The sequence below is a fragment of the Acinonyx jubatus genome, chromosome B3, assembly GCF_027475565.1.
Source record: "Acinonyx jubatus isolate Ajub_Pintada_27869175 chromosome B3, VMU_Ajub_asm_v1.0, whole genome shotgun sequence".
In the NCBI taxonomy this organism is placed as follows: Eukaryota; Metazoa; Chordata; class Mammalia; order Carnivora; family Felidae; genus Acinonyx; species Acinonyx jubatus.
In genome coordinates this window covers 3,979,912-4,003,718 of record NC_069386.1, presented here as the reverse complement: position 1 = coordinate 4,003,718, position 23,807 = coordinate 3,979,912, and the positions used below count along the sequence as shown (strand labels likewise).

Here is a 23,807-nt window from a genome sequence, read left to right as displayed (position 1 = left end):
TGGGCCCCTCGGAGAATCAAACCTAAGCTACGAATCCTTTCCCCAGAAACCGTGAGACAAAACGTGGTGTGATGCTTTAAGGGGCACAGGGCCTCCAGATTAATAGCTGTTTGCTAGTGAGTAGTTCAGCAGGACCTCCCTCTCCTTAAGGGCTCCAACCAGGGGGTCATTGATGCTGGTGGCCGCCAGGCGCGTGCACTCTGGGCACAAGGCCCGGGGTGACACACGGGGAAGGAACCGCCTGCAGAGCCACGCACTGGGGCTGGGATCAGGCTCTGCAGGAGCAGGTGTCCTGTGAGTTTCCTTCCCCAACAACAGCTTCATTTCCAGGGACCTGGGATTTCTAAAAGGTCATCCATCTGGTTGGGCAGCCCTGCGGGGCCAGCCAGGGTGAAATCAAAGGCCGAAGAGGAATCCTGCTCACCAGCGGGGCCACTCAGGCCCTCAGCACCCAGGGACTGGGTGACAGTGTCCAGACGAGGGGACCTCGTTACCTTTGTCAGCTGCTGCTCCGAGGAGAACCCCAGGCCGAACACCGTGTTGGCTCTGCTGTCCGCCCACTGCCCAAACTTCTGCGACGTCTTGGTGAAGGTCATGTTGGGTGTGATGGTGCTGTTTATAATCACCTGCAGCAGAAAACCCAGGAGAGCAGGAAGTGAAACGCAGAATTCGACACCAATGGAACTCATTACAAAGTCTTCATCTGGCACGGCTGGTGCCTAACGTACGCGTCCCCACTCTATTCTTTTTGGTCCCGAGTTCCTCCTCTCCTGGCACATTCTGTGCTGAGTCAGATACACAACCATGACAAGGGGTAATTTCAGAGACTTAAAAACAGACCGTCGGTCTAAAATAAGATCGTACAAGTTAGTGGGAGAGAAGTCTGCCCCGCGTGGAGAATAGTTTCCAAAACTGCTGTTTATTTCCTCAAAGCTGCCACGCATCCAACGGCCCTTCGTGGCCAGCCACACCACACACTCTGACGACCAGCGCTGTGCCCCTTTTTAAGCACCCGGAGCCCCAGCGTCCAGCTCCAACAACTTAAAATCTCCATAAGCGATTGGGGCTTGCTGTTTCCCAACAAGAAGGTGAAGGTATGCTTAATGGGGGTAATTTGCCGAGGGTTAATTTACAAAGGAAGTAACCATACAGGCATGAGCTGGGTGGAGGGAGGCTGTAGGGGGTGGTGCGGGGACCTGGTGTTAGATGTCGCCCCCTTCTCTGGCTCAAAGGATCAGGGAGGAAGAGGCTACAGACTGAGGAAGACCAGAGTCACGTAGAGCTGGCTGCCTGGAGGAGAGAGGTGACCTTTTGTTGAGAGACATCCCAGGATACGCATGGCTTCCCACAAGAGGGGAGCCGGGGGCACAAATACCCTCGCTTCTTCCCTTGATCTCCTGCCATTGGCCAGACCCAACCAGAAGCCGGAGGCCCCTGGGGACCCATGCTGCGGTCTGCAGATCAGCCTCTGGGAGGCCACAGCAGGGTACGAAGGGGAGAGAACGAACCTGGAATGATAAACCCAGCACACGCTACATTCATACATTCATATACTGAGCATTTACTTGTCAGGCATTCTGTTAACCGAATACGAGATGAATGAGTCAAGATTCCTCATCTTCTAGTTGCAGGAAGTCAGGAAGAGGGTGGAGACATGTAAATAAATAATCAAGGAACAACTGAGAAGCGTTAGGAAATAGCAACTAAGGCTCACTCTGGCAGAAATCCTTCGAAGCCCTGAGGCTCTAAGAAACAATCAAGAAAAAGGTCCCTGGAAATAAGGGATTCTTGGACGTTTGTTACCAGGCAGGAGTGACAAAACTCGCTGCTGACTTCCTCATCAAATAGCTTTTGATGATCTTAGCAGGAACGGCAGCATGCTGAGTAGGGGCGCACCGCGTTCTGCTGGGGTTCACGTTACTGCCTGTCACGGGTAATTGCGTTGTTTACAAACTGGAGGTTTGTGGTTACCCTGCGTCAAGCAAGTCGATCGGCACCATTTTTCCAACAGTGTCTGCTCACTTCAGTGCCACATTTTGATGAGTCTTGCAATATTGCAAATGTTTTCAATTATTTAAAACAATTTTCTTTAAATATTTTTGAGAGAGAGAGAGAGGGACAGAGTGTAAGTGGGGGAGGAGCAGAGAGAGGGAGGCACAGAATCCAAAGCAGGCTCCAGGCTCTGAGCTGTCAGCACAGAGCCCGTCGCGGGACTTGAGCCCACACACTACAAGATCGTGACCTGAGCTGAAGTCGGACGCTTAACCAACTGAGCATGTCTACTCATTCTCCACTGTATGGTGGGAAATGGGTATGAACACGCTGTTAGGGTTCCACATGACGTTATCACCTACAAGAGAAAGTTCCCCTCTTCGTCTGCTGGGCAAGCGGGGAGTAGAGCAAATCCATGTTCCACGCAGGCACGGAACCAGGTTGGGGCCCCGTTCCAGCTCTGGTCAGGCTCAGTCCGCCTCGGCTTCACTTCTGTTTTTAGGGCAGACCCTCCACGGCTCTCAGCTGGGAGCCTGGCACGTCTTTATATCCTCTTCCCCGAAAGGCTTTGGGAGATCATCCCGTTCTGTCTGAGGTCTTCAGCTTCGTTCCGTAGCCTTCCAGATTTTAACCTTCAAATCTGGCAAACCTTGAAGGGGAAACGGGCCGTGCCGTCTGGGGCCGCTCGTCCCCAGTTCTGTCACTCAGGCTCCCACATCTCTGCTGGTCTGTCTTTTCCCCAGGGGCCAAACACGGACTTTGAGGCTCCAGCTCCTCCCCACACCCTTTAGTGCCCCGGAGGAGGGGGGATGTAGATGCCAGCGCCAGTCCCCAGTCCCTCTGGAGCTTTCCTGCCTTCACGGTTCATCTCCAGACCCCTTGGCAGGCCCCCACTTCTTAGCACTGTAAACACGAGGGAAGTTTTACTCGGCCTTTTGGAAACGTCCAGCCTACCTCCAGACCCGCAGAGACTTGCCGTTCAGCCACTGTCTTGCGGGGAGGCCAGCCGTGGGCCTGAAGCCCACCGGCCTCCGAGGCTGCCCCCCGGGCCCTGTGCGCTGTTCCCCGTTCTGTGCGCTTCCTTCCTCCCCCCAGCAGCCCCGGCCGGCAGCCAGGCCTGGCAAATGCTCCCGACACAGAAAGAGCTGCCACCTGCCACTGACCTCTCCAGTGGTCCTCTCCTCTCCGGAATATTAGTCCCTCACGTCCATAGTGTTTCTACAGTTCTCTGATGCCTTTAAGCATCTTACCCAGGTTCTGCTCGTGGCCGTCAGAGGAACCACTGCCTGCCAGAATTTATACACCTTACGCAAAAGTGCAAGTGCAGACGCCGTGGGAAGTTCACAGGGCTGCAATTCACCACGTGCCTCAGGTGACACATTCTGCTGCGGAAACATGCAGCCTCGCATGGGGCTGCCGTTTATATCGAGAAGCAAAACACAGGGCGCCCGGGTGGCTCTGCCAGTTGAGCCTCCGACTTCGGCTCAGGTGATGATCTCACGGTTGGTGGGTTCGAGTCCAGCGACAGGCTCTGTGCTGACGGCTCAGAGCCTGGAGCCTGCTTTGGATTCTGTGTCTCCCTCTCTCTCTGCCCCTCCCCCACTTGTGCACGCACACTCTCTCTCTCAAAAATAAATAAAATATATTAAAAAAATTTTTTTCAATATATTCAAGGAAATGGGAAAATGGACAATGTAGATGAAAAAGGATATCCCCTGGGACTCAGGAGTTTTTAAGTTAATGTATTTATTTTGAGGGGGAGGGGCAGAGAGAGAGAGAGAGGGAGAGAGAAAATCCCAAGCTGACTCTGCACTGTCACCGCAGAGCCCGGCCTGGGGCTTGATCTCATGAACTGTGAGCTCGTGACCCAAGCCGAGATCAAGAGTCGGACACTTAACCAGCTGAGTCACCCCTGAATTTTGTTTTTAGGAATCAAACGGACATTCCAGAACTAAAAAATGCAAAGTCTAAAATTAACAGTTCAGTGAGTAGGTTTACTGATTGGATACATCAATAGCCAGGATTAGGGAACCGGAAGACCGATTGACAGAAAATATCAAGATTGAAACAGAACCAAGAATCAGGGGGTGGAAAGCTGGTGAGAATGTAAACCATGTTGGATGCACTCAGGAGGTCTAGTGGACACGTAACCGGAGTCCCAGAAGGCGAGGCGAGAAGACGGAACAGAGCGATATTCACAGAACGGTTGAGAATTAAAAACAAAAAAAATTTTTTTGAGTCCACAGATTTGAGAAGCTGAATGAATCCCCAAGCAGGAGACAGATTTAGCTCTTAAAGCCAGTTAATCACTGTTTTCTAAGTAATACGTACATTACATTCCTTTTCAGCACTTACTAGTTGTATGACCTTGAACATGTCATTTGATAAACGTGACTTTGTCGAGCCTCAGTTTTCCCATCTGTAAAATGGGAATTAGATAGAAGACTGTATGAAAAAGTGCCTTAGGATCTGTTACATTCTAAAGAACTACCAGGGGACTTCACCTATGTTATTCCAGCCTGACTCTGGAAGAGCCTGTTTGGGGTGAGCTTCAGAAGTGTGTCCTCTACTCTGCTCAGCCTCTGTCCTCTGACTATCAAGAGGGTTTTGGGGAGGCTGACCTCAAGGTACAGGTTTGCTGTAAAGGAGCAGAAAGATCTAGAATGAATCAGGTTTCCGAATGGGTCTGGTGATGGCTTTGCCCTTCCCAGCATCCTGGTAATTGAGAGGTGACCAGGGTTGGCTTTCTGGGATCATGGGATCCACCCTGATCGAGCAGCCCAGGCACACACCAGCCCTAGGCCTGCTCTGATTCCACCATATCAGTCCCAAGCGGAGCTGTACCAGACCCCAGCCAACCTCCGAGGCCCCAGAAGCATTCCTTTATACTCGCCCCTGGTTTAGGCCGCTCTTCCCACTCCCCTCCTCCCCCCCATCGCCGACAGCGTCCGGTGACAGCAGGCAGAGCTCTTGACCAACTATTTCAAATTTGGTTATCTGAAAAATGCTTGATAACGTGTCCGAACTCACATGGGCTTTGGTACCCCAGGAGTTACCACGTGGATGGGAAGGGAGCCAAGATTGCAGCGGGGGGCGTCCCTAGTCCACAGACGGGGTAAGAAGGGAGGTCGTCACGCACAGAAGGAGCAACGTTGTATAGAAATTCCGAATACAGGTTTTTGAGTCGGACAACCTGAGTTTTACCGCTAGACTGTGCTCCTCACCGGCTCGTTTTCTCGTCCTGTGAAATCAAGGTGAGAGCCTAGCCCCAGGCCTCCGTGAGCTGACAGAGGCAATACACGGTCGTTCTCTTCGTATTAACTTCCAGAGGTTGTTCTGCCAAGCAGGCAAGGTTTATGCGTGAGCTGATGCCTCACTAGAAAACCCAGTAGGCATGTTCACACACGCACAGCAGTGACACTTCTATTACTAGAGTACCTGTTCAGTGTCCTCTCTTCCCTGCTTTAGCAGATGAAAGAAAAGCGTTCTGAGTTGGCCCTGGAGAATAAACATTTCCTTCATAAGGAAAACCCCTAGTGGATTCATTCTTTGGAGTATTTGTAGGCACACCTCAGAGATATTTCGGGTTCGGTTCCAGACCACGGCGATAAAGTAAATGTCACAATCAAGTGTGGTAAGCGAGGTTTTCAGTTTCCTAAATGCATATAAAAGTTATGTTTCTACCGTGCTGTAGTCTGTTAGGTGTGCAATAGCATTATGCTTACAAATAGTATGTCATTTTTTAAAATTCTTTTAACGTTTATTTATCTTTGAGAAAGAGAGTCAGAGCATGAGCGGGGGAGGGGCAGAGAGGGAGGGAGACACAGAATCCGAAGCAGGCTCCAGGCTCTGAGCTGTCAGCGCAGAGCCCCACGCGGGGCTCGAACCCACGAACTGTAGTGAGATCATGACCTGAGCCGAAGTAGGATGCTCAACCGACTGAGCCACCCAGGCGTCCCCCACAAGTACACACGTTAATTAAAAAATGCTTTATTGCTAAAAATGCGAACCATAATCTGAGCTTTCAGTGACTTGGAGTCAGTGATCACAGATCACCACCACGAATACAATGACTGAAAATGCTCGCAGGGCACGTGGATGGCTCAGTGGGTTAAGCCTCCGACTCTTGGTTTCAACTCAGGTCACGATCCCATGGTCTTTTGAGTTTGAGCCCCTCTCATCAGGTTCTGTGCTGACAGTGTAGAGCCTGCTTGGGATTCTCTCTCCCTCCCTCCCTCTCTCCCTACCCCTCCCAAACTCTCGCTGTCTCTGCTTCCCTCTCAAAACAAACAAACAAACAAACTCAAAAAAAAAAAAAGAAAAAGAAAATGTTTGGGGTGCTTGGGTGGCTCAGTTGGTTAACTGTCAGACTTCGGCTCAGGTCATGATCTCATGGTTTGTGGGTTTGAGACCCACATCGGGCTCTGTGCTGACAGCTCAGAGCCTGGAGCCTGCTTCAGATTCTGTGTCTTCCTCTCCTTCTGCCCCTACCCCGCTTGTGCGTGGGCACGTGCTCTCTCTCAAAAAGGAAAAAAAAAAAAAAAAAGAACTTCCAGATTCAGAAGAGAGGAAGAAATGGGAAGGAAAGCTATCATTGACTTCCACGTTACCCATTATGCTGCCACAGCTCCCCGGAGGTAGCTGGTCTGACCCACCTCCGGGCCATACTGCTGAGTCCATCTGTAACCAGTGAGACAAGTGGCTGGCTGTGCTCCCAGGACACCCAGCGCGAGAGTCAGGGGGAGCAATCACATTGTCAAACACGATCCAGCCCACAGCCTGCTTCCTTCATTTTCCACCAACACGGGAACCTCATTCTGTGCTGTACGTGGGGCAGCCCAGCAAGACTAGTCTCCCGGGAAGACATGCCTCGTGCGTGTACTCCTCCTGGGCCCCCAGGTCACCTCTGGCCACGTGGTCTTGTACCTGGAATTCACCTTAATACTTCTGCTTCTCTCGAGGCTCCTTCACCCTCCTCAGCCTGCACGAGGGAGCACAGGAAGGGGACGCCCGTGAAAAGCCCATCAATCTGCTCGGGTCTGCGGTGGGAGTGCCCTGCGCAGCTGTGGGGTAGGAGGGACGCCCTGGGGCGCAAGGAGGACCCAGTCCCCAAGGGAGGCTCAGCTCTGGGCTGACGAATGGACCCCTCTCTCGTGAGCCTGGAGACAATGAGGTAGGGTGAGTTTCACAGCCAGAAGTTTAAACTCCATTTCACTAGTAATATGGAAACTGCATGCCCATTACCGATATCTACTCACCAAACCCAAAATATGTCTGATGATACCAAGGGTGGGGCAAGGGCATGGGGCAATGGGGGCTCTCACAGACTGCCAAAGTCACTTTGAAAAACAATGTGGCTTTCTCTCTCAAGTTAAGAATGCACCTTCTCAGCGCACCTGCCTGAGTGCCTGACTCTTGGTTTCGGCTCAGGTCACGATCTCACAGGTGGTGAGATCTGACGTGTTTGCTGAACAGCACAGAGCCTGCTTGGGATTTTCTCTCTCCCTCTCCCTCTGCTTCTCTCTCAAAATAAAACGGATAAACTTTTAAAATATATTTTAAAAATAAGTAAATACGTAAAGAAGAATGCACATTCTCTTTCACTCTGCCACTGCACCACTAAGGACACCCATGAAAGAAATCTTTGCACAGGTCTAGCAGGAGATATAAACAAGAATGTTCTCAGTACCAGTTCTGCAAAAACAAATGTTCACTGCCAGCAGAACACATAAACTCCTATATTCCTACAACGAAATATATCCCACGGTCAAAATGAACCAAGGCTGCAGGCATCAACAAGGACGAATCACAAAAACAATGCTGGAAGGTGATCAAAGGTACAAACTTCCTGCTGTAAGATACATAAATACTAGGGATAGAAGGTACAACATGATGACCACAGCTAACACTGCTGAATGATATATGGGGAAGTCATCAAGAGTGTAGATCCTGGGGCACCTGGGTGGCTCAGTAGGTTAAGTGTCAGACTTCGGCTCAGGTCATGATCTCACAGTTCATGGGTTCGAGCCCTGCATTAGGCTCTGGGCTGACAGGTCGGAGCCTGGAGCCTGCTTCGGATTCTGTGTCTCCCTCTCTCTCTGTTCCTTCCCCGCTCTCACTCTCTGTCCCTTTCTCAAAAATAAATAAACATTAAAAAAAGAGAGAGACAGAGAGTAGATCCTAAGAGCTCTCATCACAAGGAGAAACCTTTCAGGGTGCCTGGGAGGCTCAGTCTGTTAAGTGTCCAACTCTTGGTTTCAGCTCAGGTCATGATCTCGTGGTTTGTGGGTTTGAGCCCTGTATTGGGCTCTGTGCTAACAGTGCAGAGCCTGCTTGGGATGCTCTCTCTCCCTCTCTTTCTCAAAATAAATAATCTTAAAAAAAAATTAAAAAGGAAAAAAAAAAACAAGGAGAAACTTTTTATTGTATCTATATGAGATCAATGTAGCTAAACCTACTGTGGAAATCATTTCACGATATATGTAAATCAGGGGCACCTGGCTGGCTCAGTGGGAGGAGCATGCAACTCGATCTCGGGGTCATGAGTTCAAGCCCCATGTTGGGTGTAGAGATTAAATAAAATTTAAAAAAATATATATGTATGGGGCACCTAGTGGCTCAGTCGGTTAAGAGTCTGACTCTTGATTTTGGCTCAGGTCATGATCTCACAGTTTGTGAGATCGAGCCCCACATCGGACTCTGCACTGACAGCACAGAGCCTGCTTGGGATTCTTCCCCCCCCTCTCTCTGCCCCTCACCTGCATGTGTGTGCTCTCTCTCAAAATAAAAAAATAAACATTAAAAAAAATACATATATATTTGTAAATCAAACCACTATGCTGTATGCCTTAGACTTACACAGTGATGTGTGTCAAATATGTCCCAATTAAATTGGGCAAAAAAACCCCAACGCTAAGCAAAATAATAAAAAGGAAGTCACAAAAGTAGATACACAGTATGGGTCACCAGTAGGATATTTATATAAAGGTCAAAAACAGAAAAAACTAATATATTATTTAGGGCAAGGATCAAAAAAAAATATATAGCCCGCAGGCCAAATCCAGCCCATAATCTATTTGTGTAAATAAAGTTTTATTGGCACACAGCCACGCCCATTCATTTACATACTGGGCTATGGTGGTTTTCTTGCCACAAGAGAAGTTGAATAGCTAGACAGAAACTATACAGTTCATTAAACAAGTTACTACAGGGCCCTTTAGAGTAAAATTTTGCCAACCTCTGGTTTAGGGATACACACAGGGGGCAAAACCGTAAAGAAAATTAAGAGATCGCTTAATGCAAATTTCAAGAGAGTGGTAACCTTCTGAAAGGCATATAATTAGGGACAAGCCCATAAAGGGACTTCTGAAGGAGCAGTAAAATCCTAAGTTCCTCAACCAGGCGGCTGGGTATAAGAGTGTTGGCTCTATCCTCAGACATTAAACGGTACCAATAAACAGTTATAACAAAGTTGGGGGCGCCTGGGGGGCTCAGTCAGTTCAATGTCCGACTTTGGCTCAGGCCATGATCTCCCGGTTCGTGGGTTTGAACGCCATATCGGGCTCTGTGCCGACAGCTGGGAGCCTGGAACCTGCTTCGGATTCTGTGTTTCCCTCTCTCCCTGCCCCTCCCCCGCTCATGCTCTGTCTCTCAAAAATAAACAAACCTTAAAAAAAAATTAAACTTGTCAGAGAGGCTGATCTTCACTGTGAGCAGAAGCTTCTCGAATGGGGAGGTGGAGCCCTACGCTCAGGGACACTGAGGAATTGTGCTGCGGACAAAGGAAGGGGCTGGGCCTGTGGGTTCCGGCCTCAGGGGAGAGGGGGGCTTAGCAGACTGTGGGGTTACCGGAGTGGGGTGTGTCCCCAGCAGGAGGGGACAAAAGAACAAGAGAAGAGGCCCCGGTGGCACCAAGAGGAGCAGGGAAGGACGCAGGAGGCAGTGGGGACAATCCAGAGGGAACAAGAGAATGAGGTCCTGGGCGGTGGGAAGGAGGGTACCCCGTGGGTGGTAAATGCAGCAGCAGAATGAGTCAGCAGTGCCTCCGTGAGGGGCGGGGAGTTGTCTGGGGGGAGAAGGTGAAGTCCAGAAGGATACTTTATATAAAGCATCTTGGGGAATAGGCTTTAATGTGAGCTCCTGTCTCCTGCGCCCACCCCCTTCCTCTTTAGAGAGTTATCACTGGAACTTGCGCAGAGAAAAATAAAAAAGACTCCGTGGTAAAAGACCCAGCTCCTGCGGGTCGCTGGAACCACGTGTTTGGAGAAGGCACAAATGTGTCCACCGCCCCCAACCCCCGGCCTGCGGCCTTGCTCTGGAGTTCAGAGGATGCTGTTGTGGCACAAAATGGCAGACATCCCTGGATTCCTCTCCATTGAGAGTTGTCCCCAAATCCAGGGTGTTGGAAGCTGGAAGAACCCGCAAATTTTCTACAAGAGGCTGGGACCGAGTTACAGCAACTGACAGACATGTTGCCTGCTTCCAGAGTAGGGATTAATCGGTGCTTTTTCTCTCTTCTTTTCAACCCCAATCAGGGAAGAAAAGAAACCAACGTTCATTGAAAACCTACTGTGTGCCGAGACCCTTCCATATGTCAGCTCCTTTAACAGAAGGTGATCGGATCCGAAAGAGGGAACTATAATGACGGGGGAGGAGGGGACCTGGCTGTGTTCTTGAAAGCAGTTTCGCATTCCCAGGAGAAAATACCAGCGAGTCAGGGCTTCAGATGCGGACATCCTCCGAAATTTCATGGTTAGGCAGTCCTCGCTATGCAGCGGACGCTGCTAAGTACTTGCAGAATGGATGACCTCCGAGGTCTCTTCTGACACAGGTTTCTGTGATCCTATAAATAACAGAACCAAGGGCAGCAGAGCCATCCAGAGCACCTGAGAGAAGCACCTGTTCCGAGCAAGTGACGCCCACAGGCGAGGCGACACCTCACAAGGGGGCGGTGCTGAGCTCGGTCGGGAAAGAGGGCCAGTGGCACAATGAAATCCAGCACCCTTGTGGCTCTGGGAACGGAGTTCCCCCATAACGGAGGTGGCTGTTCTGCCCCCAAACTCCCCGCAAATCGTCCCACTGTTGGTGTGCAGCTGGTGGCCATGGAATGGCTCAGGCCGCCGCTCTGGGTGCCCTCGCTCCTACCTGTCTGTCCACGCACAGGTGACACTGAGGTGCGGGGTCCTGGGTCCCTCTCGGCACACGTGCCCCAGAGCCAGAGGGGATGCGGCCAGGCCCGGCCTTGTCACCCACTGACTATCCCACCCACCTTGTGGTGCGGCCTGGTCCGGCTTGGCCCCGGGACCCCAACGATGAGCCAGGCCTGGTCCCCGGTCCTCAGACCATGGCACCCTGGCGGCCCACACACAAAAAAGGACCCGCGTAACCCCCAGAATCGAGCAACGCCGAGATGATGCACCAGGACTCCGGCCCAGCCGTGCCTTTGGCAGTGGGTGGGGCTGACACGCAAAGCCTTTTCCCTGAGAAGAAGAAAGGGCCTACTGTTTCTGGAAGAATGAAGAATGGGTCTGAATACAGGTTTTTTCTGGGATGAACAGCACCAACTGCTCTCAGGGGAAGGAGAGGCCTTCCAAATCCTTCCCCAAATGGATCATGACAAAAGCCTGGATGGGACCCAGAACTTGCTGTGTCCTGGTGTGGAATGGCAGCCACCACCTTCCCTTAGTGGGGGGCCTGTGCGCTGCGGGCCGGCCGCGGTTCACTTGGATGCTGAGTCTGCTGTGGCCTCTGCTCACAGTGACCTCAAGTCCCTTCCACACCTGCATGTCTAGTCCATGGTTTGGGAGGGACAGCTGGCTGACAAGCACCAATAAGAGGCTCAAGGTTGTGGACCTGATTGGCCAGGCCAACAGACAGAGGCAGGACCCAGGCCCTAGACCTGCCCGAGGTCTGAGGTGCAATTACCCACGCACCAAGACTCAGCCCCAAAGGCTAAAAACATCTGACCGATCGGCCACCTTGGTTCGGATCAACATTTGGGATGAAAGGCCTAAAACAGAGCAGTGACTGCTATCTGTGTCCTATGTCCCAGTTCTCACGGCAGGAAACTTGCCTTCCCCCCACCCCCACCTCTTCCCTGAGCGCTAATCACAGTAATTAAATGACTAAGGTCCCTACATGCCCACTACCCTGGGCCTCCTGCTCCCTCACAGGACACCCCCTTTTGCAGGACAGGCCCTGTCACGGTTCTCGTGCCGCAGGGGTAAAGTGGGAGCCCTGGGTGGGCTCTACGAACACCAGGAGGCCAGGCACCATAGGAGGGGTGGCCCAAGATCCTCGGGCTCCGTCTCTGAATTCCGGCAGTGTCCCATGGCCCAGGTTTCAATTCCCACTCTGTAAGGGACCCCGCACCGAGCCCGAATTGGCTCCACTGTGCAGCCAGGGTGTCGGCCCCCCTGCACCCATGTGATTCCTCACACACCACTGGCACGTCCAGCTCACTCCCCACCACACCGTCCTGGCCCTTCAGGAGCCGCAGAGCTGTCTGATACAGTGGTTGACACTTTGACAAATTACTGAAAGCCCAGCTAATAGGACTAAAGCACTTTCTCTAAGAAAAGTGGTTTTATCTGTATTTACGCCCAGTATATCCTTGGATAACAGCTGACAGAAGGGTAAGCCCAGCTCAAGGACAGCAGATGAAGTGACAGCGTCTACAGATAAAATAAAGCGGGTCAGCTTGACTGGCCACCCCTATCAGAGAATCCTGGCAAGAATCAAGGGGATTCCAGGTCAAAAGCATAGAGAATCGGGGCGCCAACTCTGGCTCTCGTCATGATCTCATGGTTCATGGGTTCAAGTGCCTGTGTCGGGCTCTGTGCTGACAGCTCAGAGCCTGGAACCTGCTTCAGATTCTGTGTCTCCCTCTCTCTCTGCCCTTCATCTGCTTGCACTCTGTCTCTTTCTCTCTCTCTCAAAAATAAATAAACATTAAAAACAATTTCGGGGCGCCTGGGTGGCTCAGGTCATGATCTCACAGTTTGTCAGTTCGAGCCCCACATCAGGCCCTACGCTGACAGCACAGAGCCTGCTTCTGAGCCTCTGTCTCCCTCTCTCTCTGCCCCTCCCCCGCCTTCACCCAAGGAAACAAAACCACTAATTCAAAAAGACGCACTCCCACGTTTACTGAGTGTGATTTACCACAGCCAAAAGCACGGAGGCAGCCCAAGTGCGCATCCACAGACGAATGGGTAAGGATGCGGTGCATGTACACGATGGAATGTCACTCAGGCGTAAAAAAAGGAACGAGGTCTTGCCATTCGTGACAACATGATTGGATCTAGAGAGTACGGTGCGAAGTGAAATAAGTCAGAGAGAGAAACGCAAATACTGTATGATCTCACTTACATGTGGAATGTGAAGAAACAAATGAACAGAAAACAGAGAACAAACTCATGGTTGTCAGAGGAGAGGCAGGTGTGGGGGGGTGGACGAAATGCATAAGGGCAAGCAGGAGGCCCAACCTTCCGGTTAGAAAATAAATAAGGCATGCAGATGAAAAGTGCAGCACAGGGAACAGTCAATAATACTGTAAAAACGTTGTTTGGTGACAGGTGGTGACACTTCTGCTGAGCACGAAGTAACGCGTGGAGTCAGTGAGCCAGTAGGTCATGTACCTGAAACTCACACAACATCGTATGTTGATTACACTTCAATTAAAAGAAAAAGACGGTCTCAGGACAAGTTGTGGCCATACAACAAAACAGGAGGCATAAATGTGAGGTACTTCAAAGGCAGATTCTTTTGACCAACTAAAAAGGGAATGAGTTTCTACTTTTTTTTCCTTTTTTTAGCCCAAATGATTGGGAATGAAAATGGAGAGGTGGTTTAGAGGGCAAATAGGGGAATTCAGCTTCAGATACACTGACTTTCTTTCTTTTTTTTAATAAGTGACTTTATTTACTTAAAATTTTTAAGTCAACTCTACGTCCAACATGGGGCTTGAACTCATGACCCCAAGAGCAAAAGTTGCACACTCTAGGGGCGCCTGGGTGGCTCAGTTGGTTGAGGGTTCGACTTCGGCTCAGGTCATGATCTCACAGTTCATGAGTTCAAGCCCTGTGTCGGGCTCTGTGCTGACAGCTCGAAGCCTGGAGCCTCCCTTGGATTCTGTGTCTCCCTCTCTCTCTGCCCCTCCCCTGCTCATGCTCTGTCTCTCTCTCTCTCTCTCTCTCTCTCAAAAATAAATAAACATTAAAAAAAAAAAGAGTTGCACGCTTTACTGACTGAGCCAGCCAGGCGCCCAGACAGACTGAATTTCTGGTGCAGCAGATAATGTAAATTGTAAAACTGTCCAGTGGGATGAACAGAGATTAAAAACAAACAAAAAAAATCATAAAGCATCAAATCTACTTTTTTTGTTAACTTGGTGATACTGCTGACATGCCTTCTTTATCCTGCTCCCATAGCAATGTGGCCAAAATATCAAGGAAGACAGCAGAATAATACAAGCATCCAGAAAAAAAATGTATTTCAAGAAATACTATAAAATCTTATAATAAAATTCGACTTCCGGGAATAACACCACCAAAACCAGACTAGATATGACACCCAATGCTGGTAAGGGTTGTAACACGCAGGCATTCTCGTGCGTGCTGGAAGAAGGGACTCTTCAGAAGGAATTTGGTCACGTCCATCATAAGCCATAGTTAATATCTCGGCCTATAATATTACTTTCGGGAATCCATCCTAAGGAAATATCCACAAGAAAGCACTAGGTATGTGCTGAATGAGTGAGAATATTTGTTGCATAAAGATGCTCATTAGGGGCGCCTGGGTGGCTCAGTTGGTTAAGCATCTGACTCCGGCTCAGGTCATGATCTCACGGCTTGTGAGTTTGAGCCCCGTGTCAGGCTCTGTGCTGACAGCTTGCAGCCTGGAACCTGCTTTGGATTCTGTGTTTTCCTCTCTCTTTGTTCCTCCCCTGCTCACACTCTGTGTCTCTCTCTCTCAAAAATAAATAAACATTAACAAAATTAAAAAAAAAAAAAGATGCTCATTATCTGTAACAGTAAAAAACTGGAAAAAAATGAAAAAATGAAAAAACATTTGCAACCAGAAGGGGAGAGATTGAGAACACTACGGGACCTCAGTGGAGCCATTACACGGGCATTAAAACACCAGTTACAAAGCCAATGTGGTAACAGGGAAATCTTTTTTTTTTCTTTTTTCACTTACCATAATTTTAAATGAAAAAAAAAAAAAAAAGCAGGCTGTGTGATTATAGCAACGTCGTGATTTTAAAAGCAGCATTTGCGTTAAGCATTAGGATCCGGTGCACCCTTTCAACCCTCCACTTTCAAACCTATCTGCCTTTGATGAGAAGGAAGGAATGGAGGATGTTAAAATCAGCCTCTGGGGTGGTACCTTGGCTCCATCCACGCTGATGATGCGATAGCTGTTCCTGGTGACATCGTAGAAGTAGGAAACGGTGACCGCCTGCTTGCTTGCAGGCACCCAGTTCTTCTTGGTGCTGGGGTCGATCTGGAAGACGTGCGCCCGCGTGGTGAAGATAGGCTGTTCTCTGCGAGAGGAGAGAAACGCGCGTGAGTTGAGGGAAGACGGCTTCGTGTATCGCTAGTGACTGCTGGCCCCCCCTGTGGCCCCCAGAGATTTTCATAGCTTATTGGCAAAGATACATATGCATGAGGACAATGAAAATAAGAGGAAAAAGAGACCCCAGCAGAGGAGGCACTGAATCCCCGCACACTGAGGCTTCAGGGCGACTGTCCTAATGAACAATTTGCCTTAAATGCCACTCCTAGTCCAGTGTTTTGCATCCTGCCGCAGGCCGGCTCTTTTTCTGACAGCCTGTTGGCCTCTTGGGGATTTTGCGACACATTTATTTTGGAGGATTCTGCCACCATTTTAGCATTCTGTAATCCACTTGCAGCTTGGTTGTTACATTTCTAGTGAGTACTTCTCAAATCCGCAGCATTTTATGAATGATGGCTTCGTTCGTAATGGACTGAGCCTTCAAGTTTTGTTTCCAACTTATAAACCTTTTTGAGTTTTAAAGTCATGAAACCCAGCTCTTTTGCTATTCTTGCCTCCGTATCACTGTTGTTGCTTTTTCCCTCTGCACGTCTGTAAATTTTTAATGTGATTCTTTGCATGTTTTTTTTTAATCTTTATTTATTTTTGAGAGAGAGACAAAGGCAGAGCGTGAGTGGGAGAGGGGCAGAGAGAGAGAGACACACACACAGAATCTGAAGCAGGCTCCAGGCTCTGAGCTGTCGGCACGGAGCCCGACGCGGGGCTTGAACCCACGCACTGAGAGATCATGACCTGAGCCGAAGTCGGATGCCCAACAGACTGAGCCACCCAGGCGCCCCTAATGTGATTATTAACCAAATGAGCACACTATCCAGGTTTCTTTCTGACAAGTGGGGAATTAATTCGATCTTGACAATAAGCATCAAGAAATAAGGCAGATGGATAAAAACCATAATGTATTATACTGCAATTTATATTTTAAGGTATATGCCTCACAAAGTAAGGTAAAAATCAAACACAGCCTCATTGCAGAATATACCTAATTTTAAAGAAAGGGTCTTCAGGCAAACTGGCTCAAAAATCCTTAAGGCGCCTGGGTGGCTGAGTCGATTAAGCATTTGACTCTTAATTTGGCTCACGGTTCAAACCCATGGGGTTGGGATTCTCTCTCTCCTCTCTGTCTCTCTGCCCCTCCTCTGCTCATGTATGCACACATGCTTTTCCTCTCTCAAAATAAATAAACTTAAAAAAAATCCTTTAAGTGTTTAAAATAAGATGGGGGAAAAAGCCAGCAGGATGTAAAGATAGCCCCATCATTCATAAAATGCTACAAGTGTAATAAGCATTTACTAGAGATAAAAACAAAACCAAAAGGTAACTTAGGACGAGTTTTCAAAATCCCGACGATGCCAAAAGAGACGACATAAAACAGCAGGACGTGACAAATGGGTAAAAAAAAAAAAAAAAAATCAAAAGGAGAAAGTGAATTTTAAGTAGTCTGGTCTCTAGACAGAGTGGTTTCAGGCAAAGCAGGCTTTGAATCCATCCTGCCTATAGAAGGCTGATTACTGGAAAGAAAGCTCTTTCTTAGAAGAGAAACTTCTTCCTAGAAAAGCAATTTACTACTTGAGCCTCATGCAAAGAATACAGAACATCACCATGAATATCAGCATCGGCCATCGGCTGTAGACAAATGCAGAAAGATTTTCATGACTGTTGTTCTGGGAGAATAAAAGCCAAGGGCATGCTATGCATGCCACCTCGATGCACCTGTTAATCGAGAGGCCAGCTTTCCAGAAGAACCAACAGAAGCATTCACTGCCCCCCCCCCCAAACCTCCCTTTTAGATCCCAAAGCAGGACATGTGCCCCTGGGGGTGTGGATTACTAGGACACCTGTCTTCCCTCAACTGTGATTAAGCTCACCGCCCCCCCCATTCCCAAACCGACACCCTTCCAGCGGCAGTCCAGGGGGACTGCGTGTGGAAACAAAAGGGATATTCTCATTGTAATTTCCCGCCTCTGCTGTCACCAGGGGCCAGCCTGCGGGGGAGTGTGTGCGCGTGCACCCCACTGCGAGCGCTGCTAATCACGTCCACGTGGGGAAGTCTGACATCTGGATCCCCCAGCTGTGCTGTCGGCCCCGGCACCATGTTTTGCGAATCATCTAAGCACAACACCATAAAGGAAAACACTTGTTCACATGGCATTCTCGTGCATACGCAAGAAGAGGGGCTGACAGAAAGGGCAGAAACCACAGAAAAGGTTTTCAAAGAAATCATGCAATGTGTACACATATCCAATCACGGTATACACCTAAAACTCACACAGTGCGATATGCCAATTGTACTTGGATAAGAGAAAATAACCACACTGTGCTGAAGTCCGCGCCTCCCTGGCACCGAGGGGGAACAAGCGGGCAGGGGCCCGGGGGTCAGGCAGGAGCCCTCGCTGGGGAAGGGCTCGGCTTTCAGACTTGCCCTCGTGTCCTCCACACTGAGGAAGAGGGATTGGGTCCGGGCTTTAGCACCATTAGACCAGTGTTTCCTAAACCTCTGATAAAATTAGCTGGGGCACTTAATAAAAATACAAGATCCCCGGGGCGCCTGGGTGGCTCAGTCGGTTGAGCATCTGACTTCAGCTCAGGTCATGATCTTGCAGTCCATGAGTTCAAGCCCCGCGTCGGGCTCTATGCTGACAGCTCAGAGCCTGGAGCCTGCTTCAGATTCTGTGTCTCCCTCTCCCTGACCCTCCCCCGTTCATGCTCTGTCTCTGTCTCAAAAATAAATACACATTAAAAAAAAAAAACCACCAAGATCTTGAGCCCCAACCTACCCCACTCCCCACCCCCCAGAAACCTGGCTCTAGAGGGAGGAGCTAGTTAGGTCTATTTCTTTTTTAAGTTTATTTATTTTGAGAGAGAGAGAGAGAGAATGAACAGGGGAGAGGCAGCCGGGGGGTTGGGGACAGGGTGAGTGGGAGGGGACACAGAATCCCAAGCAGACTCTGTGCTCTCAGAGCAGAACCCAATGCCAGGCTCAAACTCAGGAACTGTGAGATCATGACCGGAGCCCAAATCAAGAGCTGGGCGTCAACCGACTGAGCCACCCAGGTGCTCCTGGGTAGCTCTGTTTTTAACAAGAGCTCCAGGTGATTTTTACCCCCAAAGAAAATGGGGAGATACGCACATCAGACATAGCAGGTGATCTAGATAAAAAGATGAAAAAAGTGACCCCACAGCTGGCATCTCTCCTCCAGAAAGACACAGCTAACTTTGAATGACACGGAATGACTCGAACACTTCCTCCCTCAGCCTGAAGGGGACTACGGTGACACCAAGAACAGGAACTTGGGGTGCAAAGGGTGGGGAGATGCACGGTGAGGCAGGAGTGCTCTGGGCAGAGACGGGGGTGCAGCTTGTGTGGCCAAGCAGTGATCTCCTGCAAGCACCCTGTGTCCCTGAGGCCTGCAAGAGAGGGGAAGTGAGGAGAGCAAAGCGAACAGAGGCGGGGTGGGAGGGACAGACAGACAAGAGACGGGAGAGCTCCTGACCAGGGATAAGCAGAGGAGAGTCATGTGCGTGGCGTGATTCAGGTCAAGGTGAACACACGGACAGGAAGATGCCCCAACTCCACATCTGCCCGCTCAGCTCTGGGGATGGGCCACAGCCATCGTGGGTCACTCTGGGGGCCCCACCCAGAACCCCAAGTGTGTCGGAAATGCACAGCGGACCCAGCTGGCCACGCCCTCAGTGGCCGCAGCCCGGCTCGCCGTGGTCAGGTCTCTGCAGGGCAGAGCGGGGAGAGCCCAGGACCTGCCTTCCTCAGTCCTGGGAAAGCCAGCCGGCCTGGTAGCAGCTTTACACCCAGGAAACTACCCACGATACTGAGATTTCCACGTGAATAACCAAGCCTGAGGCCAGTGGGCAGTTCCATTTAATTCTTCTAAAATTCAAAAATCTAATGGTATTTTAAAAAAAGGCGGGGGGGGGGGGTGCAGGGAAGGATTGAAAAAAAAAAGCCAGCAGTTAACATTAATGACTACTTACCATCTGCTGGTTTTGACATGTGACCTCTCCTTTAGGAGCACAGGAATTCTCTGGCTGGGGTGGGGGTGGGGGGTGGTGCACAGGTGGGGAAATGGGGGCTGAGAGAGGCCAAGGACCTGCCTTGGGCTACACTGTAAGCGGTAGACCTGAGATTTGAAGTCAGCTCTAAGTAACATGGTCACCCTCCCTCTTAATCATTATGCCACACTCTCTAAAATAATAGCTGTCTGCAAGAGGCAGCTTTTTTTTTTACTTTTTTTTTTTTTTAATGTTTATTTATTATTGAGAGACAGAGAGACAGAGCATGAGCATGGGAGGGACAGAGACAGGAGGAGACAAAGAATCCAAAGCGGGCTCCAGGCTCCGAGCTCGCAGCACAGAGCCTGACGCGGGGCTTGAACTCACAAACTGTGAGATCAAGACCTGAGTTGAATTTGGACGCTTAACCGACTGAGCCATCCAGGCACCCCTGCAAGAGGCAGCTTTTGATGTGGTTCCCAACCATCCCCACCTCCTGGTAATCATGCCTTTATGTAAGCCCCTTCCCTTGAGCACAGGACAGTGGGGGTGGGGGGAGGGAGGGTAACCTGTGACTTGCTTTTAACCAAAAGAATATGGCAAAGGTGATGGGACATCATTGTGCAAGTAAGCTACATAGGATCGTAGCTTCTGTCTTGCTAGCAGATTCTCTTGACTCTCTTGATGGCATTGGTGAAGCAAGGCGCCATGCTGGGGAGACCCCCAATTGCAGAACGGAAAGTGGCCTTCAGCCAACAGCCAGAGAAGAAATGAGGCTCTCAGTCCAACATGCCTGGGGAACTAAAATTCTGCCCAAACCGCTTAGAAGCTTGAGGTCAGATCTTTCCACGGTTGAGTCTTCAGATGAGATCTCAGCCCCCATTGACACCTTAATGACATCTCCTAAGAGACCCAAAGGACCCACTTAAGCCATGCCCAGACTCTAGATCCAGAGCAAGGGTTTTGTTTTAAGCTGCTAAGTTTGTGACAACTTATTGTACGGCAAAAGATAACTAATACATTGACCTTCATAGAAAGTTTACTATATACCACAAATCCTTACATCTTTATGGGCAAAACCCGGGGAGTCTATAAACCTGACCGTAGAATTCAGAAATGCAGACCCCAGCTCTGAGAGATCCCCTGAAAAAACGAAAATGCTGGAACTAGGGCACAGAAGTCAGTTCCTGTAAGTGTGCAAATCAGTATAAATAGAAAAATTCAAGAGAAGCAGAACTTTCCAACCCGGGAGGCCGCCTTTCCCTCCCAGCAGGGAAAAGCTGAGGGGAGTGTGTATCAGAGAACAGAAACTACCTTCATACCCAATTTTATTCTCCTTTCTTTGGTGTTCCATGGTTAGGGAGTGTATTTCAAAAATACTCCCATTCGTTCTCCAGCGCTTTAAATAGAAAGCAGATGTTTCTGGATGGCAAAAACGTTTCTTTAGGCAGACAATATAACCTACTGTTCCCTCGCACAGTCTTTTTAGAGCTGAATAAACACCAATTGCTGCTCATTGAACACATTTTGGAACCTGACAGTAATTGTCCCCAAGAATAATTAGACACTCTGTGCAACATATGTATGTTTGGGATATGAAACCCACTCAGCAGAGACTCCCGCTTTGAACAATTCCTGGCTCCGTGTAAGATAATTCTGCAAAGAACTGGCAGGACCAGTTTTCGCGAGGAAAAAAAAAAAAAAAAGAAGGAAAGAAAGAAAAATGATGTTTTAATGTATCATAATCCTTCACTGGAAATGCTCAGCTCCGGGCTTTTTTCTGAGATGAATCTGTAAAACCTCATGATTCTTATTATTCGTACTTCTGTTTGATTTGAATGAAAACAAAGCATCCAGGCATTATGTTACAGCTATTTAAACAGTTTCAGAGTCTCATAGGATGCCCTAACTAGTTTATCTACCTTGGATCTTGAACCCCTGCAACACCACTCACACAACACCAAGAGAAAGGCCTGCCCTCAAGCTCAGCAGACAGTAAGGTAGGGTCTGCCCCGATGCAAACACCTTCCCCGGTTCTATGCTCCCTCGGACCCACTCCAGTTGTGCTAACGTGGTCTGCAAGCCCCCGGTGAGCCACCCCAGACGGCCCTGCTGTTTTCCTGCGGGCACTTCCAAATCACCTGCATTTCCAATGTGCATACGCACGTGACCTGCCTCGAGCCCATACTTCCTCCCCTGCCTGGCTGGCCAGAAGCTTCTATTCATCCATCAAGTCCCATCAGAGCACCGTGAGACGTCTCATCTGTGCCCCAGGACATAGGCTCGGGACTGAGCATCTGTCACAGGGACCAGCAGAACTGACTCACTTGGCTCCTAGACTTTGCTCTAGATGGTTCATAAGGCGCTAGCTGGCAGTCTCAAATTTCCAAAGCCTAGCACACAGAGAGGGTAAAAAAGGAGATAACGGACAAAAGGTCCCTCTAGTGCATTCTTCCATGCAAAGACTCTAACTCATGGGCATCCCATGGTTCTACTTTCGTACAAAAGCCCCACAGTAAATATAACATAGTGAAGTGATTGTTGTTTGCAGATAATATGACTGCACACCTAGAACACCCAGGAGAATCAGCTGAAAATCAAGTGAATATGAATAATAAAATTCAGCAAGATGACTAATTATAAAATTGTCAAAAAATAAAACCAACAGCCTTACCACATAGGTGATATAATGGGTTTTTTTTTAAAGATCCCATGGACAGTAGCAACCAAAAGCATACCATGTGTAGGAATCTATTGAAGAGGTATGCACAAAGTGTATTAAAAAAAATTAAGAACTTCTAGGGGAACCTAGGTGGCTCAGTCAGTTAAGCATCTTGATTTCAGCTCAGGTCATGATCTCACAGTTGTGGGATCGAACCCAGGGTCAGGCTCTGCCCCAAGCATGGAGGCTGCTTAAGATTCTCTTTCTCTTTCTGCCCCTCAACAAAATTAAGAACTTCTTCTTTTTTTTTTAATTTAAAAAAATTTTTAATTTATTTTTGAGAGAAACAGAGCATGAGCAGGGTAGGGGCAGAGTGAAAAGGAGACACAGAATCCAAAGCAGGCTCCAGGATCCGAGCTGTCAGCTCAGAGCCCGACACGGGGCTCGAACCAACAAACTGTGAGATCGTGACCTGAGCCAAAGTCGGACGCCCAACTGACTGAGCCACACAGGCATCCCAAGAACTTCTAAAGGCACACAAAAGCAAACTTTAATAAGACACGTTTTGCTCTTAAATAGGACAAGTGAACATAAAGCTGTCTATCATCCCTAAATTAATACATACATTTGTCACTATGATCAACAGGAATATATTTAGAACTCGATAGGGTTATTCATGTGGAAAACTCACCGTATGAAGACAGCCAAGCAGATTCTGAAAATGAAGAGCAATGAGGAGATTCAGCCCTATCAGATATTGAAATATATTATTATAAAGTTACAGCCCATGTAACAAGGAGGTACGGAGCAAAGAAACACATTGATGCAACGGAACATTGTTAGAAACAGAAGTCCAAGTGGCACAAAAACAGGCACTCAGATCAGTGGAACAGAATAGACAACCCAGAACTAGACCCCCAAACGTATGGCCAACTCATCTTTGACAAAGCTGGAAAGAATATCCAACGGAATAAAGACAGTCTCTTCAGCAAGTGGTGCTGGGAAAACTGGGCAGTGACATGAAGAAAAATGAACCTGGACCACTTTCTTACACCAGACACCAAATAAACTCAAAATGGATGAAAAACCTAAACATAGGACAGGAGGCCATCAAAATCCTAGAGCAGAAAGCAGGCAAAAACCTCTTTGACCTTGGCCGCAGTAACTTCTTACTCAACACGTCTCCGGAGGCAAGGGAAACAAAAGCAAAAATGAACTATTGGCACCTCATCAAAATAAAAAGCTTCTGCACAGCGAAGGAAACAATCAGCAAAACTAAAAGGCAACTGACAGAATGGGAGAAGATATTTGCAAATGACACATCGGATAAAGGGTTAGTATCCAAAACCTATAAAGAACTTGTCAAACTCAACACCCAAAAAACAAATAATCCAGTGAAGAAATGGGCAAAAGACATGAACAGACACTTCTCCAAGGAAGACATCCAGATGGCCAACCAACACATGAAAAAATGCTCCACATCACTCATCATCAGGGAAATACAAATCAAAACCACGATGAGATACCACCTCACACCTGTCAGAATGGCTAACATGAACAACTCAGGCAATAG

At 48.9% G+C, this 23,807-nt stretch overlaps 1 protein-coding gene across 4 annotated transcripts in view; it reads right to left on the bottom strand.

Annotated features, from left to right (window-relative positions):
• HOMER2 (homer scaffold protein 2) overlaps positions 1–23,807 on the bottom strand; it is a 96,174-nt gene that overhangs the window by 24,811 nt on the left and 47,556 nt on the right. For all 4 annotated transcript variants that reach the window (XM_027068189.2, XM_027068190.2, XM_053223487.1 and 1 more), the window contains exons 2-3: positions 15,379–15,535; positions 495–626 (exon numbers count right to left, since the gene is read on the bottom strand). In XM_027068189.2, coding sequence (XP_026923990.1) covers positions 495–626; positions 15,379–15,535 — 289 coding nt within the window. The remainder of the gene's footprint in view (positions 1–494; positions 627–15,378; positions 15,536–23,807) is intronic.